The 22,530-nt window shown below is 39.5% G+C and overlaps 1 protein-coding gene across 1 annotated transcript in view; it reads right to left on the bottom strand.

Moving 5' to 3' along the window:
* Positions 1-22,530, bottom strand: part of GPC4 (glypican 4) — a 122,879-nt gene that overhangs the window by 25,476 nt on the left and 74,873 nt on the right. The window contains exon 2 of the mRNA XM_008156953.3: positions 10,157-10,315. Coding sequence (XP_008155175.1) covers positions 10,157-10,315 — 159 coding nt within the window. The remainder of the gene's footprint in view (positions 1-10,156; positions 10,316-22,530) is intronic.

Below are 22,530 nucleotides of genomic sequence, written 5' to 3'. Positions count from 1 at the left end.
GGGTAACAGCTGTTTGGTGTAAGGTGTAAGAAAGTGATTCAATTTTTTAATGACTGGTTTGGCAGTATAGTGCATATGGCTGGCTATCAGTCCAGATATAGGGATTATGTGTTGTTATCTGCCAAGAGCATCTCCTCCTGCTTAAAAAGGCTTCCCCAACCCCCATTTAAGCAATCCTATCCTATATAATCTATCTATACTAATAAAAAGGTAATATGCTAATTAGACTGGGTCGACTGTCCATCTTCCAGATGTCCGACTTCCTTCCAGACAAAGCCATGGTGGTGGGAGCCAAGGCAGAGGCAGTTAGGGGTAATAAGGCCAGCAGGGGAGGGCAGTTGGGGGTGAGATCAGGCCGGCAGGGGAAGGCAGTTGGGGGTGATCAGGCCGGTAGGCAGAGGGGTTAGGGGCAATCAGGCAGGCAGGCAGAGGGGTTAGGGGTGATCAAGCAGGCAGGCAGGCGAGTGGTTAGGAGCCAGTTGTCCCGGATTGTGAGAGGGATGTCTGACTGCCCTCCCATTTCTTCCTATGACACTTCCTTCTACAATGAGGACTAGAACACAAATTAGACATTCAGGTCATAGTCCATAGTCATCAATAGCAACTTCACTAATCGTTGCAATGCTCATCTCCACTCCCCACCCCCCCATTATTCAGAATTCAAGATTAGAGTCAGATCTTAACTATTAAGAAAAACTATGTAGTCCTGAAATACCTAGCAATCATCCCTTCATAATCATGCCTGAAGCCAATTATAAGACACATGGTGGCTAGGAGAGAACTCAGCCAGGAGCAGTGTAAACCAGAGTTCCACAACGATCAGAAGCTAAGTTAATTGGAAATTAGATCTCCCTTGCAGCAACTGCTTGAATTCATGAAAATTGCTGCTCAGGGAGTCTCTTTTAAGTGATGCTATTGGTGTCTGAAAAGAGAGTCAGAAAGGACATAGTTTACAAGCATTTGAAATATGGTGTCTGTGATCAGGGTTTATTTCCCTTTCAATTTTCAGTTTGGAGGCTTAATAATTTATGTTCTAAGGATCAAGCAACTGCTACTCCTAGGGCTCATGAATGAGCACTTAAAGTAGAGATGGAAATAAACACTGTAGAATGCTACATATCTAAAGCAGCATGACATAGTAGGAAAAGCATGGTATTTCCCATTTATGAGCCATATGACCTTGATTGGACAAGATTTAATCTCTCTGACCCTCTAATGCCTCATCCATAAAATGGAGCTATTACTAAACTCAGCTCATATGGATAATGCCTGGCACACAATTGATGCTCAATAAATAGACAGTATTCATAATACATGAGGTGATACTGTCAGCTTTAGAGTTGCTTTATATCTACAATCATTTAAAAATCTCTTAAGGCTGGTTTTTAATCTTTCCTGGTAGAGTCAAATATTATCCATCTGGGGGGAACATAAATTAAGCCAAAACTGCTGGAGATCAGTTAAGAAGACCCAATGCCTTATAAAACTGGGAGCAATTTAGCTAAAGGAAATGCTTAATGGCTCTTGCTTCTAATGCTGTGCAATGTCCCAGACATCTATGAGGGTGGGAGCAAATACTGAGTGAAAAATACAGAATGGAGAAATGTCAACCTAGAGAAGAGATTTTACATTATATTAGACGAGACTATATATATATTCCCCCAAAATGTATACACACTTTAAGAGCTGATAGCTCAATTTTGAAAATGAAAAGTATTTTAATAAACAATGCCTTTATAATTATTCAAAGTGTGTGTATATATTTTTGGAACACCATATATATATATATATATATATATATAAAATCAGGGCAAAGGATTAGGCAAAAGAAATAGGGAAAGGAAAATTAAGAATTAAACAGGTCAATTTCCAATCCTGTCCACATATTTCATTTGCATACTACCTTCTTTGCCAAATTCAGCTCAATATAAGGGTTGAACTAAGGTATTGTAAGTATTTTCCAGCTCTAAAAGGTGATTATTCCTAATGTCAATAGTACCAATTTAACATGAGAAAAACTAGAGTGAAAAGGTAAAACTTTTCCATATAAAAGTTGTTTATTTAAATATCCTGTCTTTTTTTGAAAAAGAGGAAGAACATCCTGTACTCCTGGAACTTCTATCCCCAGCCACTTGTCTTGCATCAAATAAACATCCAAAATTCTTGAAACAGGTCAAAATGCCATCAGTTACTCCTTTGTAAACAATTGACTGCCCATTGATTAACTAGAATGCATTCTAGAATTAACCCATGACCTTAAGAGATTGGAAGCTCTTTCTATTCAATCCATCTGCTTGGTGCTATAAATTACCACCTTGTATTTACATTATTAAGAAGCTGTCTTTTACATATAAAGATTAATTTCCTCTTTACTTTCTGTAAAGGCTGTATTTCACAGCCCTGGTGTGGCATGCAAACATTAAGTAACCACATCAACAAAATTTCTGAGAAAAGCAGCTTCCTTGTAAATGCTACAAATCATACTTTTCACACTGTTAAGAAAACTCAGAGTTATGCCCATCCATTTTTTCACCCAAGATCAAGTACTTAATGAAGAATAGCTAACATAAGCATCCACAAATGTCTTGTTTTTAACACCAACTTTCCTTTATTTGGGTATAATCTCAATCCTCAAAAGTGCCTTCTAGGCTATGGAGTACTAATAGAACATGTAGTTGATTAATGTTCATCAACTGATAGCAAATTAATAGATCTTTCCTAGTATGACAAGACAATTGCCAGCAGCAGCACTTATTAGGGGCTTTTAACATATCAAAGGGCGCTAGGTGATCCCACCAATGTAGGAACAGCCCTTACTTCCCCTTACTTCCCAATGATAATTTTATTAGTTAATGTACTTTGCATGTTAAAACTTTGCATAAGACAATCAATGTCTATCTTTCATGGCTCCTGTCTCTTGCTAACTTGGCTAACAGACTCAGCTTCCACTGGACCCCATTCCATTTCTACTAAGGGTACTTTCAGCACCAGCTACCCAATTCACTATAGTACACCCATATTCCCTCACATTCAGAAGTGCCAAGAGAAGGCTGAGGGCATGTTTCAGTAAGCTAGGAGGTTGAAGCAGCCATTGCAAGTGTTTTGTACACTAACCTGTATGTGGATCTATTATATGGCCTCATATACAAACCTCATAATAGAGTCTATCTGCTCATGACCTAAGAGAAAACCAGGACACACAATAGCATAATGTTATGATCGCAATTTGTGTGTATGCATGTGTATTATCTACCTGCACAAAAAGATGCTGTAAATACAGTGGTGGATGAGTTGAGAGTTGGGAAACAGGGGTATTTTGTTTTCAATATATTTTTCAATTTTGTTCACCCTAATTTTTGAGTAGTATTTTATAGTCAAAAATATATGCCTTCATACTTTCAAAAATAACTTTATTTTCTCTTTATTCTATTAATTCAACTTAATTGCTGGAGGCTTCGATGCATTTTCAATACTTTTTTCAAATTGTCTACAATGAGCATTGTGATACTTAAGGAAAAAATTCAAACATCTTTTAAACCAAAGCAGTTTTTATATTTTATTTTAAAAAATACATTTTTTCCTATTAAGTATTCCTTTCAAATTGTAGCAATTTGAAAAATATGGAAAGGAATGAAAAAAATATATAAATTACCTCAAATCCCATCATTAAAAAAGAACAACAATGGTTCATCGAATTTTCTTCCTGTCTTTTTCCTATGAAGATATATACTGTCACATGGTTCAGATCGTTCTGTATTTATACCCTTTTCTCATATAACACTGCATGCTTAGCATTTCCTGTGTGGTTAAAAATTCTTCAGAAACATCATTTTAAATAACTGCATATTATGACACCATACGGACAGATAATATAATCATCATAAGACGTATAATAGGCTGATTTCCTATTTTCCCTATTATAAACACTGCTGTGATAAACATCCTTGTACATAAATCTGTATGCAGATCTTTCTTTTCTTGAGATAAATACCTAAAAGTAGAATTACTAAATGAAAGAGTATGAACATATTCAAAACTTCTGGCACATTGCCAAACTGACCTCCAGAAACGGTGGGCTCACGTATCACTCTCCCTATTTGAGTCACATTTATTACAAGAGTTTCAATTGCTCTGCTAATTCTTTCAAGAGAGGAGTAATGGAGATGGGCAGGGACAATGAACAAGAAAAGCCTGACTGGCTTCGGAATCTCTCAGTCAATCAGTTGGAGTCAGTGCTAGATCAAATAAGCCCTTTTCTTTGCCTGGACAGACAGACACATGGAAAGAGGGTGGGCAGAGGTGAACAACAACTGTCTCAACTCCCAGGCTCAAAGTGCAATGAACCAACAAAGTATATAAGAGAAGTTCATCCAAAGCTCTTCCATTTATTTACTTGCTTCCAAACAGATCAGCTCCTTCTTTCTGATACCATGTCTTTTTAATAAGTCAAAGTTAACAGCAGTGGCCCAAAGTGAAAGTGCACAAGCATTTTCAACCCAATGAAATAGCCAATACTAGAGCCACAATTGGTCACACTTCAGATAACTCAAAAGGCAGAAAACCTTTGTCAATACAGAAGTATGTGTGTTTTGTCTGGGCTCTTGATTTGATTACAGTAAACTGGCATTGGCTCATTCTCATCAACTTTCAGAGAGATTATAAAAAGAATTAGCAAAAATACCCAGCATTTTAGTCTCCTTCACATGAAAGGAAAAAAAAATAGAATTGTAAAGGAAAAAGTAGTAGTGCTTTCCAACTAAATCAAAGAACATTAGCATGATCTGGAAAGAACATTGCATTTGCTGGAAGGCCAGAAGACCTTATGTCTTTTTCTGTACTTTCTTAGCTACTCATCCTGTGAAATGTTGCCTGCTGCACTACAGCAAAAGTTTTAAAAAAGCAACAAATTTTAAAAGGATGTTTTAATGAGTAAAATCTGAGGTGAGGATTAAAAACCAATCCTTTGTTTTGTGTGCTATACATTTCTATTATACATTTACTAGTAGCCCGTTTGCACGAAGATTCGTGCAATAGACCTTCATTCACCTGGCTGCCTGCACCAGTTTTCTGCCAGCACCAGGGACCCAGGCCTTGGCTGTGGCCACCGCCTTCTGCCTTCTTTCAGGGTCCGGGCTTGGCCCTGGGCGGTGGCCTTGGGCTCGGCTGCACCCAGCGTCCCTGTGACCCGATCGCAGGAGCCGACCCCCAGTGGTCTCCTGTGATCGGCGCAGGCACCCCGCTGGCACCCAAGGCCGGGGAAAGCCTCGGGCAGCTTTCCCGGCCTTTGGCTCCACCACACCCCAATGTCCCTGCAACAGTTTCCTGGTGGGCGTGGTTGATGGGCGTGGCTTGGTTGGTGGGTGTGGCTTGGGCATAGCGAAGGTGCGGTCAATTTGCGTATTTGTCTATTATAAGGTAAGATTTTACAACTTTTTTTATTTATTTATTTATTTTTATTTTTTTATATATTTTATTGATTTTTTACAGAGAGGAAGGGAGAGGGATAGAGAGTTAGAAACGTCGATGAGGGAGAAACATCGACCAGCTGCCTCTTGCACATCCCCCACTGGGGACGTGCCCGCAACCAATGTACATGCCCTTGACCGGAATCGAACCTGGGACCTTTCAGTCCGCAGACCGACGCTCTATCCACTGAGCCAAACCGGTTTCGGCTACAACTTTTTTTTAATGTGAAAATCTCCCAGGAGGTCTTAGAAAGTCAGTATGGCCGTGCAAAGGACAATGATAAAACCATGTTGCTAAAAAATAGTTAAGATCAGGGGTCATAAAAATTCCACAAATTTCAGTTTAGCTAATGGCCGTAAAACTTAGTTGGATATTTTTGTCTTTTAAGGTGAGCGGCCAGCTCACTGCCAGTGATGTCATTACTTTCATGGGCATGTGAATTCTAATGCCTTCCCCTCACTGAGCCTCCACACTGGTTTTCCTAGTGGCCTAATGAAGTAATGGCCATTATGAACTATGGAAAATTTTTAGTCAGTGATTAAAACACAGATTTGGCTAAATCTGAAGAGTGCTTCATGTTCTGCCTTTGTGAAATAAGAGAAAACAAGGAGGCTTTAAGAAAAGGGTGGCCACTCTGATTTACACTTGGCCCATGCAGATAGATGGAACAGACAATTATTTCTTTTATGTGCATTGTAAGCTAATTCAGAAAATTTCTACTATTATGCAAGTTAACAAGCTTCAGGCTCCCGGGAGGGTTTTCAAAGACCTGGTGAAAGTAGCGGAGAGTTCAGAAATGATAGGAGGAAAATAGAGAGTACCATGCAGACGGCTAATTAACATCTTGTAAGACCTTTCACTAAAGCAGCTGGTGTAGTCACATGTTCAGAAGACTCACAGAATTTTTAGAATTGAAAGGGTCTTTAGAGAGCATCTAGCTCAACCCCCTCATTTTATGGATGGGAAAACTGAGACCAGTTAATTGCCTCAGGTCACTGTGGGTTTACAGCAGAACCAGGCTGACAATTCAGTGTGCTCTGCCTCCAGACCAAAGTGGCTACATTTGGCTTCTAAAATGACAAAGTTTCCCCAATGGACTAGCATCTGACAGTTTCTTAAGATTTATTTTAAGATGCAAAATATCTAGTAAACAATTTGATTGGGGGGGTTGTTAAGCAATAATATATCTTTGCAGTTGTTATATAATTATGCCTTTTAAAAACAAGTCTCTCACAAAATGCGACATTTTGGGGTGGGCCTTACATTGCAGTCCCAAAACACGAATTATGCCCTACTTCTATTATTTCTATTCCCTTTGCCAAGCAATTCTTTCAAAGACCCCTGAACTGAGTATCTGATTAGCATATTCATGAGACAACTGATTCAGCTATGTTAATTAGCAGTTCTACTTTAAAAAATAAATTACAAAATTCTAGTGCTGGCCAAGAGAGGGAGCAGCTAGCTCTGTCACCACAATTTTTAGGCTCTATGGATGGTAATCTAGGATGGTAAATTTCTGGTATTGAACATCTAAGTCAAAATGTGGATTGAAAGATTACTGTGTAGGAAAGAGGTGAATCTTTAAACTCAGAGGTACAGGATTAAAATATGGGAAACCTGAGAATTTTGTTGCTGCCTAAAGAAGCATTCTTCTGTCCTTCACTCAGGTCTGAAAATGCATGTGTATGGGGGCATGCACATGGGCACACACACACACAATTTACAACTTAAAAACTAATTTATTTATAGAATTATAGTCTCGTTAGGTATGCAAACAATAGAAACTTAAATGTGTAGAACAAAAACAATGACCTTAGAGATAAGGGATATGAGATATCTGGCTCCAAAATGCCACAGCTGACTGGAGCTCATGGAGGAGAATAATGTAAAACTGGAAAAATGGGATAATTTCTGGTTAAAGAAAGTTAATTCACTAAAAGCCTCCAAGCCTTATTTTATTGAAGAGTTTATAAAAATTAACTGTTCCTGCCTTAGAAAAAGTGGTATCTCATAAACATGGCTAAAGTTTTGATGATAGAGGAAACTGCATGGGCTCAGGTTCAAAACTTTGGATTTATACTGTAATCTTGGAGATAGCAATACAATCTTTGAAGTTACTTGACCCTACAGGTTTCCATGTGTCCTTTTGCTATTTTTTTATTACTTGTCTTTAGGCTTCTTTGTGGTGCCTCACTGCCCCCATCCTGGTTCTCCAGCTGCCATCTTATTACTCTTCTCCACTTCCTCTTTTCATTCACAGCAATAACCCAGGGTTTGGCTTTTATAATAGCTTGGACAATTCTTCAACCAAAGCACCCTATCCTTGAATTTCTGAAAGTGAAGACATCCCCTATACAATTTTACTCAACATCTTCTTTAGGCCTTGAGGATTAAAAGTCAATCAATCAATAAATGCAAAACCCTCTTTAGGTTTATGGTTTGTTGGATACCAGTCAGCTGAGGTTTTACCGTAAAAGTATTTAATTGTCTTAGAAAACCTAACTTGGAAGAATTATACAACATATCCCAGCTCTGTTCTGATCTCCAGAACAAACACATTTCAGCAACTACTTCAAAAAAAATCTATGCTTACTATCTTTATTTTCAATGCTATGTTTTAAATTATAGTCTGAAGAAACACACTGGCATTTCAGAATCATTTTTGTGACCAGTTTGGAAACTGATAAAAAGTGTTAACATATTTATTGAATGTGAAGACTGAAAGGAAAGGGCAAGAGAAACTGTTTTTCAGTCCTTTTTTTCAAAAACATATGTTAACACTTACTGGATGGCTTTTTAAAAACTACACATTGAAATCATATAAGCAATGCTATAAAACCACAGGGAGTGAGAAGGAGAAAGAAAGCTAAACCAGCAGGCTTATAGACAAGAGAGATCACTGTGAGAGCCACACTAATGTCTAATAAGAAATGGGGTAACTTGGAGGAGGTGGCCTTAGAACCTGAAAATAGCTTTATCTGCACCCCATCATGCTACCAACAGCCTATCCATTTCTAAAGAGCAGGATTTTTTCTTCTAAATTCAATCTTAATTTCTAATTTCCTTCCTAATCACCCAAGTAGTAATTTTTAATTATCAGCAGCTTAAGTTTTCTAAGATGACCATCTGATTATCTTTCTAAGTTTTCTCCTCAAGTAAAAAAAATGCTTTGGTTACTGTCTTTGAATGAGAAATGTCATAGTTAAGAGGATACCATTCTTTTTAATAATCATACTAGTAATTTAGTGATCAAGAGAGACAGAGGCAGTCTAATAATGTCTTTTGCCAATAACACTGATCTTCTTGTGATGCTAACATATTATTAAATATACTTTACAGTCCTGTGTGTTGGTAGGTATGGAAAATTATTTCCATCCATCCTGGGAAAGGAGAAGATAAAATTAAGACTAAACATAACTTTGCATACAATCTGCATACAAAGTATTAGAAAAAAATGGGTACAATATATGATATGCTACATAGAAAAAAATTAGTTCAACTACATTACAACTAAATTATGCTTTCATGGTCTAGCCTGGGAACCCAACTAATACTTATTAAATTGGTGATAAGTTTCAAATAACAAATCTCAAAGCCAATATCTGAAATACAACTTGTTCTTTAACTGAGGACTACCTTCTATATCAAATCTAATATAGTCCAGCTTCTCACCATGGTAATGAGCCCTTTGCAGAAATACTCAAAGACATTTCACATCTTAAAAATTTGCCTTGTACTTCTTCACCACACATAATGTCAAGAAAAGCATGCATCAAAGGTACTATGTAATTAGAATGGCCTTTAAAATGAGCACAAAGAAAGTCACTCCTATTAAAATTAAATCTACTTCATCATAACAATCTTGACACTGAGTGAACAGCACCAAAGAAAAGGATCCCGAGGTGTTTTAGACCCCATATTCTAGTTTTTAAAATCCTTTATATGTAACATTGCTTCAGATATTATTGAAGTGCTTCTCAATGGGCTCATATTGACTATTTCTTAACTATTAAATAAAGTGTACATGTGAGAATCCATGTTTGGCACAGAGGATTGAAACAGGTTTGGTTGTGGCTTTACATGGATAGGCTAAGCCAGAACACCACTAAAATGAGGCCAGGGAAGGACACCAGCTTAATGAAGACTATAGTATACTAGCTACCGTTGGGCTACTGCTGCATGGAAACTCGAGAACTAAGTGTTGATCCTCTCTGCGTTCTACAGAGCTTCTAGGAATTCTAGTTATCTTTGGGGAACCATTTTGAAATATAATTTGAACTCCAGCATCTGTATAGATGCCTGCTTTTTATTAGGAAAAAAAATTTAAGTGATGTGCGTCAACAACACTATTCTGTGTTCATCCAAGAAAAGAAATAAAAACATTTAAATTAAACGACTAATCTATTTTTGGCTCCCTGTGACTATATTTCCATAATGCCTACCATACAGATTTTAGTGCATCCAGAAGGATTCTAGCAATAAAGCTATAGGGCTAACTTGCCCTTAGGATCCAACAAGAAGGAACATCTTGAGAGAAAACTTGAACACTGAGAGAACAGAAGAGCTCTGAAAAAGCAACTGTACAAACTTAAATATCACCTCTTAAATGTGACGTGAATAAAAAGTATAAAACACATTTTGGAACAAAGCAAATGTGAATGCTCACTTGGACCAAAGTTCCAATACATACCATCAAACTTCTTATAACGGGAAGCAAAGACGGCTTGCAAATGATTGCACTGTTCGGTGACCACACTTTTGAACTCATCTTTACTTTGCAGGCTGTACTTCTCCTCCATCTCTTGAGAGCAGCAGGTATAACCCTGGGGACAGATCTTCAAATGATCACCTGAAAGATAAAGTATAGGACACTCAATTACCATCATTGTTCATCAGGTTCAAGAGGGAAAAATTTGATTAGGTACACAAATTCTGCTTCATTTCCATCTGTGAGGTTGCTGCTAAGGCCTAAGCATCTTATGTATGGAAGCTTTCATTAAAACAAAAATATTTAGCCTGGCTGGTGTGGCTTAGTGGTTGAGCATCGACCTATGAACCAGGAGGTCACAATTCAATTCCTGGGTTGTGAGCTCAATCCCCAGTAGGAGGTGTGCAGGAGGCAGCCAATCAATTATTCTCTCTATATACTGATGTTTCTATCTCTCTCTCCTTCTCCTTTCCTCTTAGAAATAAATAAAAATATATTTTTTAAAAAGCAAAAATATTTACTCCCTTCTTGGAAAAATAAAATAATAAAGCCACCTCCAAAAGACAAAGGAACTTTCCAATCAGGAAGTCTGCTACATCACAGGAACACCAGTGTGGCCAGTAAACAGAGTATTATTCAATATCAACCCAAGTCCCTTTTATAATTCCTTATGATTCTATTTCTCAAATCACACAAATGAGACAGTTTTTCTAGCTTTGGGAATTTACACTCCAAGAGAGGGCACCATTAATGAAGAATTATTTATAAAATGTGACAACAACCAAAAACTGAACAAATATATGAACAATAGTTATACTTGGAGGAAGCAACAGGATAAGTGCATTTCAAGGAGTTCTCAGCCAAGCAGAAACAAAGGGAATTCATGCTGGATAATTTGAGTATATGATAAATCAAAGGATGATATTAAATGATCTTTAATTTTAAGATTTTTCTCAGCCAGCAACTTCTGTGCAGATGTTAAACATTGTATTAACCTTATGATTCTGTGTAGCCACTCATTCCAGTATAGACTAATGGTTTCCAATAAATGTAATCTTTATGTAGTAAAGGAATCCTAAGGGTCAAGAGAAATGTCAAAGGCACATCACTCTACAGCAGCTTAACTCACAAAGTATCTCCCCTTCCCCTAATCCAACTGCATTTTGCTTGTGGTTTAGCCATAAGGGTTTGGAGGATTGTGGGTTTTTTTAAAAATAGATCCCAGAGTTCACCCACACATTATTCCTCCTATCACAGGACCAAAGTTGTGCTTTGAAGAAGCCATACTCTCCTTCATAATGACCAAGAGAGGCAGTGCCACTTGAAAATAAATCCACTAGGTACTTTATTCACTCCAATATTAACTGATGAGGTATAGATACCCTAGTAAAAATGTTTACAAGGATTCTTTCTGCTATTGCTGTCCATGTTCCAGACATATGGGACCTGAAAAGAATCAAGATCTCAAGAACTCAGGAATGGGTACATTGAAGACACTTGAGCCTGCCAATGGTAAGCATGTATAATAAATAAAGGAATGGGAGAAACCAAGATGGCGGCATAAGGTAAACACCTAACTGTTGCCTACGACAACAATTTTGAAACTACAACTGGAAAACAGAGCGCACACCGTCCAGAACCACCGAAAGCTGGCAGAGTGGAAAACCTACAACTAGAGGAAAAACAGAGAGGGGGACGCTGAGCCTCAGGAGCTGTGGAGGTGCGGAGATCCGTGAGCGCGGAAAGGGCAGGCTGCTGAATACGCGGCAGGCTTGCTGGCAGCGCGTGGAGAGGGAGGGCAGCAGACGCTGCGTGGCTAGCTTTCTCATTTGGGAGAGAAACAAAACGTCCCGACTGCACTGAAATCCAGCTGCGGTTGGGGAGAAACTGGTCTGTTTGGCAGCGGGCAAGGCTCGAAAGCTGCCTTCTCTCAGAGGTGCGCAGCCATTAATTCGGGCATGGAGAAACCGCCCCTCTAAGGGCGGAGCAGACGGGAAACCAAAGCTTGTCTGCGCCACCCTGAGACTCTGCCCCATCCAAGCTGAGCACAGAAGCTCTCCCAGTGGAGACACTGCTGATCCTCACAGCCAACTGGCTTGGAGATCAATTCCCACCAGTGATACCAACAATCTCAACCACTCTGAACTCCAGTTTCTGGGGACATGTGGGGGACCCAGACGCCTACGGGACTCTCGGCCATCGGTCAGAGAGTGAGAGTGACTTTTCTGTCGGTGTGGACAACACCAGATTTCAACCACTCTCATAAGGGACACATTCAAGAGGCAGACTCAGTGAGCACCAAAGCCCTACTGTGTCTCCAGCACAACAATTCTTCCGTTATAGACACAGCAGGCCCTCACAGCCAATTGGACCGGAGGTCAATTCCTCCCAGTGTACCAATAGCAATCAGGGCTTTTAACTATACCAAGACTTTCCACTCAGCTCACAAAGGGGAGTACCAAGAGTGTCCACCTAGGGTGATTGGGGAAGCTGAGCTACCAGCCCCTATAGGTCACCAACCACACAAAGCCACTCCATCAACACAGGGAGGCAGCCAAAATGTGGAGACATTGAAGTATTTCACAAGTAGGAGAGATAGATGAAAGCAAACTAATGGACGACAAAGTGTTCAGAACCATATTTATAAGGTTACTCAAGAATCTTCTAAAAACCGCTGAGAAACTTGAAGAGACCTTCAAGGACCTTAATGAGAATACCAAAAACATGGAAAAGGACCAGTCAGAAATTATGCATACACTGTCTGAAATAAAGAATATACAGAGTAGACCACCGCACCCGAAGAGTCAAACCAAAGAGCTGGAATATGAGGAAGAAAAAAACACCCAACCAGAGAGGCGGAAAGAAAGAAGAATCCAAAAGTGTGAGGATAGCATAAGGAGCCTCTGGGATGGCTTTAAGCGTACCAATATCCGAATTTTTGGGGTGCCAGAAGAGAGAGAGCAAGATACTGAAAACCTATTTGAAGAAATAATGACAGAAAACTTCCCCACCTGGTGAAAGAAATAGACTTACAAGTTCAGGAAGCGCACAGAACCCCAAACAAGAGGAATCCAAAGAGGATCACACCAAGACACATCATAATTAAAATGCCAAGGGCAAAAGACAAAGAGAGAATCTTACAAGCAGCAAGAGAAAAACAGTTAATTACCTACAAGGGAGCACCCATACGACTGTCAGCTGATTTCTCAACAGAAACTATGCAGGCCAGACGGGAATGGTAAGAAATATTCAAAGTGATGAATAGCAAGAACCTACAACCAAGAGTACTCTACCCAGCCAAGCTGACATTCAGAATTGAAGGTCAGCTAAAGAGCTTCACAGATAAGAAAAAGCTAAAGGAGTTCATCACCACCAAACCAGTATTATATGAAATGCTGAAAGGTATTCTTTAAAAAGAGGAAAAAGAAGAAAAAAGTAAAGACAAAAATTATGAACATCAAATATCTATCAACAAGTGATTCTAAAAATCAAGTGAATTAAAAATCTGAGGTACAGAATAAACTGGTGAAAATAATAGAATCAGAGGCATAGAATGGGAGTGGATTGATAATTCTCAGGGGGAAAGGGGTGTCTGTGTGGGGGGTATGGGAAGAGACTGGACAAAAATCATACACCTATGGATAAGGACAATGGGGGGGAGGGAACCGGGTGATGGGGAGATATGGGGGGGGAAAAGGAGAAACAATTGTAATAATCTGAATAAAGATTTATTTAAAAAAATAAATAAATAAAGGAATGGAGAATAAAAAACAAATATTTGTAACAACACTAATAACCATGGGAATTGAACTAGACCATGAGCTGGCCTTTGATGTTTATTGGCTATGTGTGCTTAGAGGAAATAGGTCTTCACCTAAGATAGATACCAAAATGGCTCAGGGTTGGAGTAGAGTGGGGGGGGTGTGTGTGAAACCACTTTGGATACAATTGAGCTGGCAACTTATTTGACGAATACTAGGATTATTAACTGCACATATACAAGTATTATATAATCATACTAGAGGCCCGGTGCATGAAGATTCGTGCACTGGAGGTGTTGTCCCTCAGCCCAGCCTGCCCCTCTCACAGTCCAGGAGCCCTCGGGATGTCCTACTGACAGCTTAGGCCCGCTCCCTGGCGGGCCTAAGCCACAGTCTGGCCTCCCTCTGCGGGAGGTGACCAGGATGATCAGGAGAAGGTGCCGCCCCCATCATCCCGCTGCTGCTGCCACTGCCAGCAGCCAAGGTGTTTTAATCAACATGGACTCCAGTCCCTTCACCACAAAAAAAACGACAACTTCCTTCCTTCCTTTCTTTCTCTCTCTCTCTCTCTCTCTCTCTCTTTCTTTCTCCTCACCTGAGGATACTTTTCCATTGATTTTTAGAGAGCATGGAAGAAAGAGGGAAAGACAGAGAGAAACATCATTGTGAGAGGGACACTTCGATTGGTTGCCTCCTGCATGAGCCCTGACCTGGGCCCTGGCCAGGGAGGAGCTTGCAACCTAGGTACATGCCCTTGACCAGAATTGAACCCAGACCCTGCGCCTGCAGGCTAAGGCTCTATCCACTTAGCCAAACCAGCTAGGGCAGGATATGACATCATTTAGTCCCTCCAGCAGCAGACCTTTGTTTCTTCCCCTAGGAGTGAGGTGGGAAAACTCTAGATCATATTATTGGGTTCTTATTACCCAAGTTACCAAGAACACGTGTGAGTGGCATACTGGAAACTTAGCGAATGAGCGGTCAGAAAAAGTGTTTCCTCTGCAGCTCACGCACAGAGGCAGGACTGCTGGCGCGCCACGGCTGGCAGGCCCTCTTCTCTCTGGGCTTCCTTGCAGCTGCAATGGCTGGCAGGCCCTCTTCTTTCCAGGCCTACACCATCCGCACACAGCCCCCTCCCGCCCACCTGCGCGCACAGCCTCCTCCTGAGTGGTCGTGACATTATGACGTCCTGGACAATTTGCATATTACACATATATATATATATATATATATATATATATATATATATATATTAGTGAAAGAAGAGGGTTGCCCTGGCTGATGTGGCTTGGTTGGTTAGAGCGTAAGGTGTCAGGGCACATACCCAGGTTGTGGGTTGGATCCCAGGTCAGGGATCCATCAGTTGCAGGAGGCAGCTGATTCTCTCTCTCTCTCTCTCTCTCTCTGTCCTGTCCCTCCCTCCCTGTCTCTCTCTCTCAAATAATAATAAAAAAGTCTATTTTTTAAAAAAAGAAAAGAAAGAAGAAAGGTTGCTAAAGCTGTTTTCTGGAAATATCTTTGTTACAACCAAAAACAAAACTCCCTCCTTCACTGGCTTAATGAGTTGACAGCAGGCCTTTGGTACTAGCACATATAATTAACAGAGAGACATCCAGTTGTCTCCTGGTTTCAAGATTGAGGATTTCACCCAATACAGTCTGAATACATAAAATAATATGAAGGACCTCAACTAGTTACAGTGTTTGCTGCAGCTGTACTAAATAGTCCATATCACAGTCACACCCCACATAGAATATTAATTGGAATGCTCAGAATAAGGACTTAAGACACACAGGGCTATTTAAATAAATTATAATCAGGGAGAAGCTACTTTTTAAAGTTATCACAGGCTAAAGTTCATCACAGGCTGATTTTCAAGCCCCTGCAAAGATTCTGTTGTGAAGTGCATTAGATTTCCGAGGTAAAAGAATTCAAGAATTTGGAAAATAATCTGTTCACCTAGTATTAGCAGGGTTCACACATATAATAAACTAAAGAGTCACTTACTGGATTCTATAAAAATAGGTTTCTAAATCCAAGGAAAAGCACCCCTTTCCACCCCCAATGCATACATGCACAGACACACGACCTGAAGCCAGCAAATTCTAAGAGACAGCAGGAAAGAATAATGTTCTACATTTAAGAAGGTGCTAGACATTGAAGGGTTTAAACTTATCCACAGGAATTTTACATTAAGGAGATAATCTTCAAAAACAGGTAACAACAATAAAAGTTTTACTGGTAACCTGCTGAAAGTACACAGCACCATTTACACTAGCACATATAAAGAGCCCAGCAGGGCCCATGTACCCCTCCCTTTACATATCCACCAAAGGCCCTTAGCAGGACCTTATGGAGACCTGCTTCTATCTGAACATTGGAGTACATCGCTGTTTTAGCAATACCTAATAAAAAATAAAAAGAGCCCACTTTCATTTTAGAGAGAACATTCCAGGAAAAATTTGTCTAATGGTAAAAGGCTTGCCCTGTGTAAAGGACGACAACAGGGTAAATACTTGGCTAATATTTCTGCTGGCAAAGTTGTCTACCCCTCGGTGCAAACATGCTGACTCCAACACTCCACTTTTGCCCATATAGCCTTCAACGCACCACTTACTCCACCTGCATTTCTACTAGGTATACCGGTTAATATGCGGATTTTTTTCAATAGATGGAGTTACACATCAAATCGCATATACTGGTATATCAACATATGTGTAACTCCATCTACTGAAAAAAAAATCCGCATTATGTTAACATATATACGATTTGATATGTATGCTATTTTGTTGTATTGCTCCTTCAGATTGCCACTTGTCCCGATCGATGGCACACGCACTTTCTGAGCAGCACCTCAAAACATACAAAGAAGTGGAAAATTGGGTCTCTGAATGGTTTGCCTCAAAACAAGAAAAGGAAACTCCTAGAGAAAATGACGACGGAATAGAGTCGGGTTTGGAGTCTGTTCCTGGGGCGGAGAGTCGGAGCAGCAGAGGCTCGCAGAGGGAGTGTATGTGGGCAAGCCAAGGGACAGCTAAACTCCAGGAGAAGGCGGGGGAGTGCTGGGCAGTGTTCCTCTGACCGCGCAGCACCCACAGGGGCTGGGTCCCCTCCTGGAGCTGCGGGCTCGCCGGGCGCCTCGCCATCTTGCAAGGAAAGGAGGATTTTAGGGGAAACCTGACTTTCCGCGACAACTGCAAACACTGAGCTGCGGGGAGCACCAGACCACCGGTCCCCTATCAGCGCAAACAGTCGGATTCAAAGAAACTCTTCACTGCACCACGGAAAGGTCAGATTTCGCCTGAAATGAGGGGCGGTTTCTAATCCCCGCGGTGGGTGAGGGAAGCGCTGGGTGAGGGAAGCGCGGCAGCCGCAGGACCGGCAGGAGCCGGGAGGTCTGTGCCTAGAAAAATCGGCGGCAGTTGGAACTGCCGTGATCCGTGAATGAGGAGGGGGGTCTTCTGAGCTGCTAACAGAAGTGACCTCTTGAAAGCAACTCATTTTAATCTGACCAGGAGAGTCAGACTAAGAATTTTCAAAGGAGTGCAGGCTCCTTAGTCTGGGGCACAGACCCACGGTCCGCACACCTGGGCTCTTTCCGACTCTGATTGCTAAGCCCAATACAGAGGTAAACCCAGGTGGAAACCCTGAAAGACTGCAGGGGGAAGGTGTTTTTTCGGAACCTGGGGACCAGAGCTGCGTGTGACCATCAGAGAGGCAGCTCTGAGGCGCATACCTCCACAAACCGGTAGTGAGTGCCATAGAGGGGAAAAAAAAAAAAAAGAAAAAAGAGCTAGAGAGGCCCGGAAGTCAATTCAGAAACACTGCCACCCAGGGGCTGAAACGCTAATTGTCTCTGGTGTAATTAAAAATAAATACGAGAAATTAAGACACGGCTGGCTTAAAAAGCAGTACTGGCTTCCAACACTGAGGAGCCCTGGAATGAAGCTGAACTGAAATACCGCCCAGACTGGGAAAAAGGCGTACCAAACAGAATAATAGAGGAAGTGAATGACAGCCGCTACTGCACATTTTAGTCTTCCTATTTTTTAATTTTCAATTCTTTTTTCAATTTTTAAAATTTTTTATTCTCATATTTTTTTATTTTCATTTTTTGCATCTTTTACTTAAGAAACTAATTTTTTTTTCTTTTTCCTCACTCGATTTTCACCTTTTTAATTATTACATTTTTATTTTCAATCAACACTATTATTACTATTATTTTACTTTTTTTTTTTTTTTTTAAAGTCATTTGATTTTCTCTTTCTTTTTTTTTTGGATTAGTGTCCTACATTCGATTTGCATCTTTCCCTTACAATCGCTTTACCCTATCTCAAAGCTAACATTATGCCATCACTCTCCTCCTAACCTTTCCCATTTTGGTCCCCAGTTTATCTTAACCCTTTCTGGCTTTAGATTTTCCCTACTTTTTCAGTTTACTCCCTGCTAAAACTTCACCCTACTTATATATCTAATTCCCAACCCCCTGCTCCAAATCCATACAAACCTCTCTCTACGCTACCTTAAAAAAATTATTTTTCTCTCGGGCCTTTTGTTGTTGTTTGCTTGAATGTTGATTAGATTGAATTTTTATGCTTTTTTATGAGATAGTTTTGATTATTCTTTTTGTTGGTTTGGTTGGTTCTTTTGTTTGCTTTGTTTTTGTTTGTTTTTTACTTTTGTTTTCCCTTGCCTCACTTGATATTATCTGCTATTGCAGTTTGTATTAATCTCCAGGCTCGTGGTGCTGGAATTTGCTGGGAATAGTGGTTGTTCTAGTGGAGTTTACTCCCCATATATATAGTTTGTTCCCCTTTTCTCTCTTAGTATCATTCTTGTCTCTCTTACTTTTTTTTTTTTTTTTTTCTTTTATTTTTCTTTTCTGTTACTTCTTTTTCTTTTCTTTCTTTCTGCTCTTTTCCCAAGTTCAGATTCACACTCGTTGTTTTTTTTGTTTTGTTTTGTTTTTTTTTTCGTTGTTGTTCTTTCTTTTTACTCTCCCTCTTCCACTCCTATTCCCTAATTTGTCTTTCTCTGGTGGTTACCTTTATTGGAGGTTATTAATATCGTGAATACAATTCTGTTCAGTGCCTTGTCTGTTGTGCCTGGTTGTGTTGTATTTTATACCTTTAAATCAACGCCAGAGAGAGAAATCTATATAACCAGACATCCGGAGAAGAGAGACCATGGGGAGACAAAGAAACAGCCCCCACAGGAAAGAGAAACAGGCATCACCAGAAAAGGAAGTAAACGATTTAGAGGCAAACAACCTATCAGAGAAAGAATTCAGAGAAATGGTCATAGGGTGGCTGAAAAGGATGGAAGACAAATTCGACAATATGAGTAAGAACCAAGAAGAAATGAAGAAGAACCAAGAAGAAATGAAAAATGACATCGCTGCTGTAAAGAACTCAATAGAAAGCATCAAGAGTAGACTAGATGAAGCAGAGGACCGCATAAGTGAGCTAGAAGACAAGATGGAAAAAAATACCCAATTACAACAGCTTCTAGAAACAAAAATTAGAAAGATTGAGGAGAGCGTAAGGGAACTTCGGGACAATACAAAACAAAACAACATCAGGATAATAGGGGTGCCAGAAGGAAAGGAAACTGAGCAAGGAATAGAAAACCTGTTTGAAGAAATAATAACAGAAAACTTCCCTGATATAGGGAAGAAAAAACCCACACAAATCCAAGAAGCTCACAGAGTTCCAAGCAAAATGAACCCCAAAAGACCGACGCCAAGGCACATTATAGTTAAGTTGGCAAACACCAACGACAAAGTAAGAATCTTACAAGCGGCCAGAGAGAGACAGACAGTTACATACAAAGGAACCCCCATCAGACTAGCAACTGATTTCTCAACAGAAACTCATCAGGCCAGAAGGGAATGGATTGAAATATACCAAGTCATGCAAAGGAAGGGTCTAAATCCAAGAATACTGTACCCAGCAAGGCTATCAATCAAAATTGAAGGTGAAATCAGGAGCTTCACAGACAAAAAAGGACTAAGGGAGTTTATCACCACCAAACCAGCAATGAAAGAAATGCTAAAGGGTCTGCTGTAAAAAAAAAAAAAAAAAAAAAGAAAGAAAGAAATAGGAAGCAAAGAAGGTACACAGGGGTATAGAATAAAAATGGCGTCAAATAAGTACCTATCAATAATAACTTTAAATGTAAATGGCTTGAATGCCCCAATCAAAAGACACAGGGTAACAGACTGGATAAGAAAACAAAACCCAGATATCTGCTGTCTACAGGAAACCCACCTCAAAAAAAAGGATGCATACAGACTGAGAGTAAAGGGATGGAAAAAGGTTTTCCAGGCAAATGGAAATGAAAAAAAAGCTGGGGTTGCAATACTTATATCTGACAAATTAGATCTCAAAGTGAAGGACATAAAAAGAGATAATGAAGGCCACTTCATAATACTAAAGGGAGAAATCCAACAAGAAGAAATAACTCTGGTAAACATATATGCACCCAATACAGGAGCACCAAGATAGATTAAAAACAAGAAAAGTTCTATTGGAATAATTACTTGAAAGATGGGGAAAATGTGTAGCTAGCGATGGACATTACTTTGAATAAAGCACTTTTGATGTTTCTCTTAAAATTATTGTGTTTTCTATGATTAAAAACTCCGCATTATTAATCATTAACTGGTTAATAATGTGTATTAATTATTAACCAGTTAATAGTGCAGATTAACTCTTAACCGGTTAATAATGTGTATTAACTGTTAACCAGTTAAAAATGCAGATTAACTGTTAATTGATTAATAGTGTAGATTAACTGTTAACCAGTTAATAATGAGGATTAATTATTGACCAGTTAGTAGTGGGGATTAACTCTCAAGTGGTTAATAATGCAGATTAATTATTGACCGGTTAATAGTGCAGATTAACTGTTAACCGGTTAATAATGCGGATTTTATAATCCAAAGAAAACACGATAATTTCAAGAGAAACATCAAAAGTGCACATTTCCCCCAACTTTCAAGTAATTTGTGGATACCGTCCCAATAGAACTTTTCTTGTTTTGTGGCAAACCATTCAGAGTCCCAATTTTCCACTTCTTTGTATGTTTTGAAGTACTGCTCAGTACGAAGAAGTGGAAAGTGTGTCATTGATCAGACCTAGGTGATTCTGATACATAACCTTCCATAAAAATTATTACTTGAAAGGCTTAAACATTAGAGCCACAGAAGAGCAGGTAATATTAACCAGTTATCCCAATAGATCAAGTGAATAGTGAGTTATGATCCACACCTAACATTTGTCTCCTATATTTCCCTAACTCAATCCCCTGCCTCTATTCCCATTGCTGTGTAGGCTCTCCATGTCTCTCTTCTACTCCCTTAAAGCTCTTCTGTTTTCCCTCTTTTATTCTACCTTTATTGCTCTTTCCTACCTTACTCCACCCACTTCTTTTAACATAACATGAAACCAAAGGATTTTGAAAAATGTGTTGTATTTGTTGAGAGTTCCTGTTCTAATTTTAAAAGCAAGTGAATTGAATGCTTTATGGTTTTCTAAGGAAGCACCTAAATAAAGTTGTTTTTAGTACATAGCTCTTGATTAGTTTTTTTCTTTGTGGGTCAGTGGTCCTCAAAAGAAAAGCAGTCCCCTAGCACTGTATTAGGAGGCTTGCATGAGACTCAATGAAGCATGCTTTTTAAAGCTTTACTCTATGGCATTAAAAAAAAAAATCACTCGAAAGAGCCATAGTTTTTTTTCAACCACACCAGCTCTATGTAATTTCTCTTTAGTCTTAATATCAAGGCCTGAGTATTCAAAGCTAAACAAAGATAATCACAATAAATTCCTACTCAATCCTGCTGAGTGTGTATTGGTTCTTTTTTTTTTTTCAGCACTTCAAATCAATGGTTAAAGAAGTAGGCATTGAATATGTGGAATCTATTCCATCCTTTACCAGGGCTCTGTGGTGAACAAGCTGTGGAACTGTGCTTTGTCATTTTATCTCATTTAATGGTCTCATCAAAGGCTGGCTCTGATGTATAAATGGGATACAGCTAATGTCCATTAATTTTTAGTTGCTCATAACCCACCTTCCCGTTAAAATTGTTGTAAATGCTGTTAGGTTCTCAGGCCAGTCCTCAGCTTCTTTACTATCAACTTTACAATTTTAACCATAACTTACAACCATTTCTACAGCTCTCTCAGAATATTCATTTTGCAGTCCAACTAGATGCCAGGGGGAAAAATGTCCTTCAGATTGGTACACATTTTCAGGGGATTGGTGATAAAAGAATACTTGTATTTTTCATTAAGGTGTCAGATTTCTGGAACTGTAGGAGATAAAGTAAATCTCTAGCGATTACTCTCCCCGAGTCCTAAATGGAGGAACCAAAAACCTTCATGGGATACAGTGGCAGAGAACCCAGGATTGCCTGCACCAGCATGATTTGTAAGACACACCCCAAATGATTTCATCAATAAAGCAAGCAAATGCCTCTGGTAAATAATAGAGACACAAACTGCACCATAAGGGTAAGAGCAGCAGGGAGGAACATCTGAGAAGAACACACTGGAAAGCACTTTGTATACTGCAACTGTAAGACTATAATTTTTG

The sequence above is a fragment of the Eptesicus fuscus genome, chromosome 1 (assembly GCF_027574615.1).
Source record: "Eptesicus fuscus isolate TK198812 chromosome 1, DD_ASM_mEF_20220401, whole genome shotgun sequence".
Classification (NCBI taxonomy): domain Eukaryota; kingdom Metazoa; phylum Chordata; class Mammalia; order Chiroptera; family Vespertilionidae; genus Eptesicus; species Eptesicus fuscus.
This window is presented reverse-complemented; position numbering and strand designations above follow the sequence as displayed.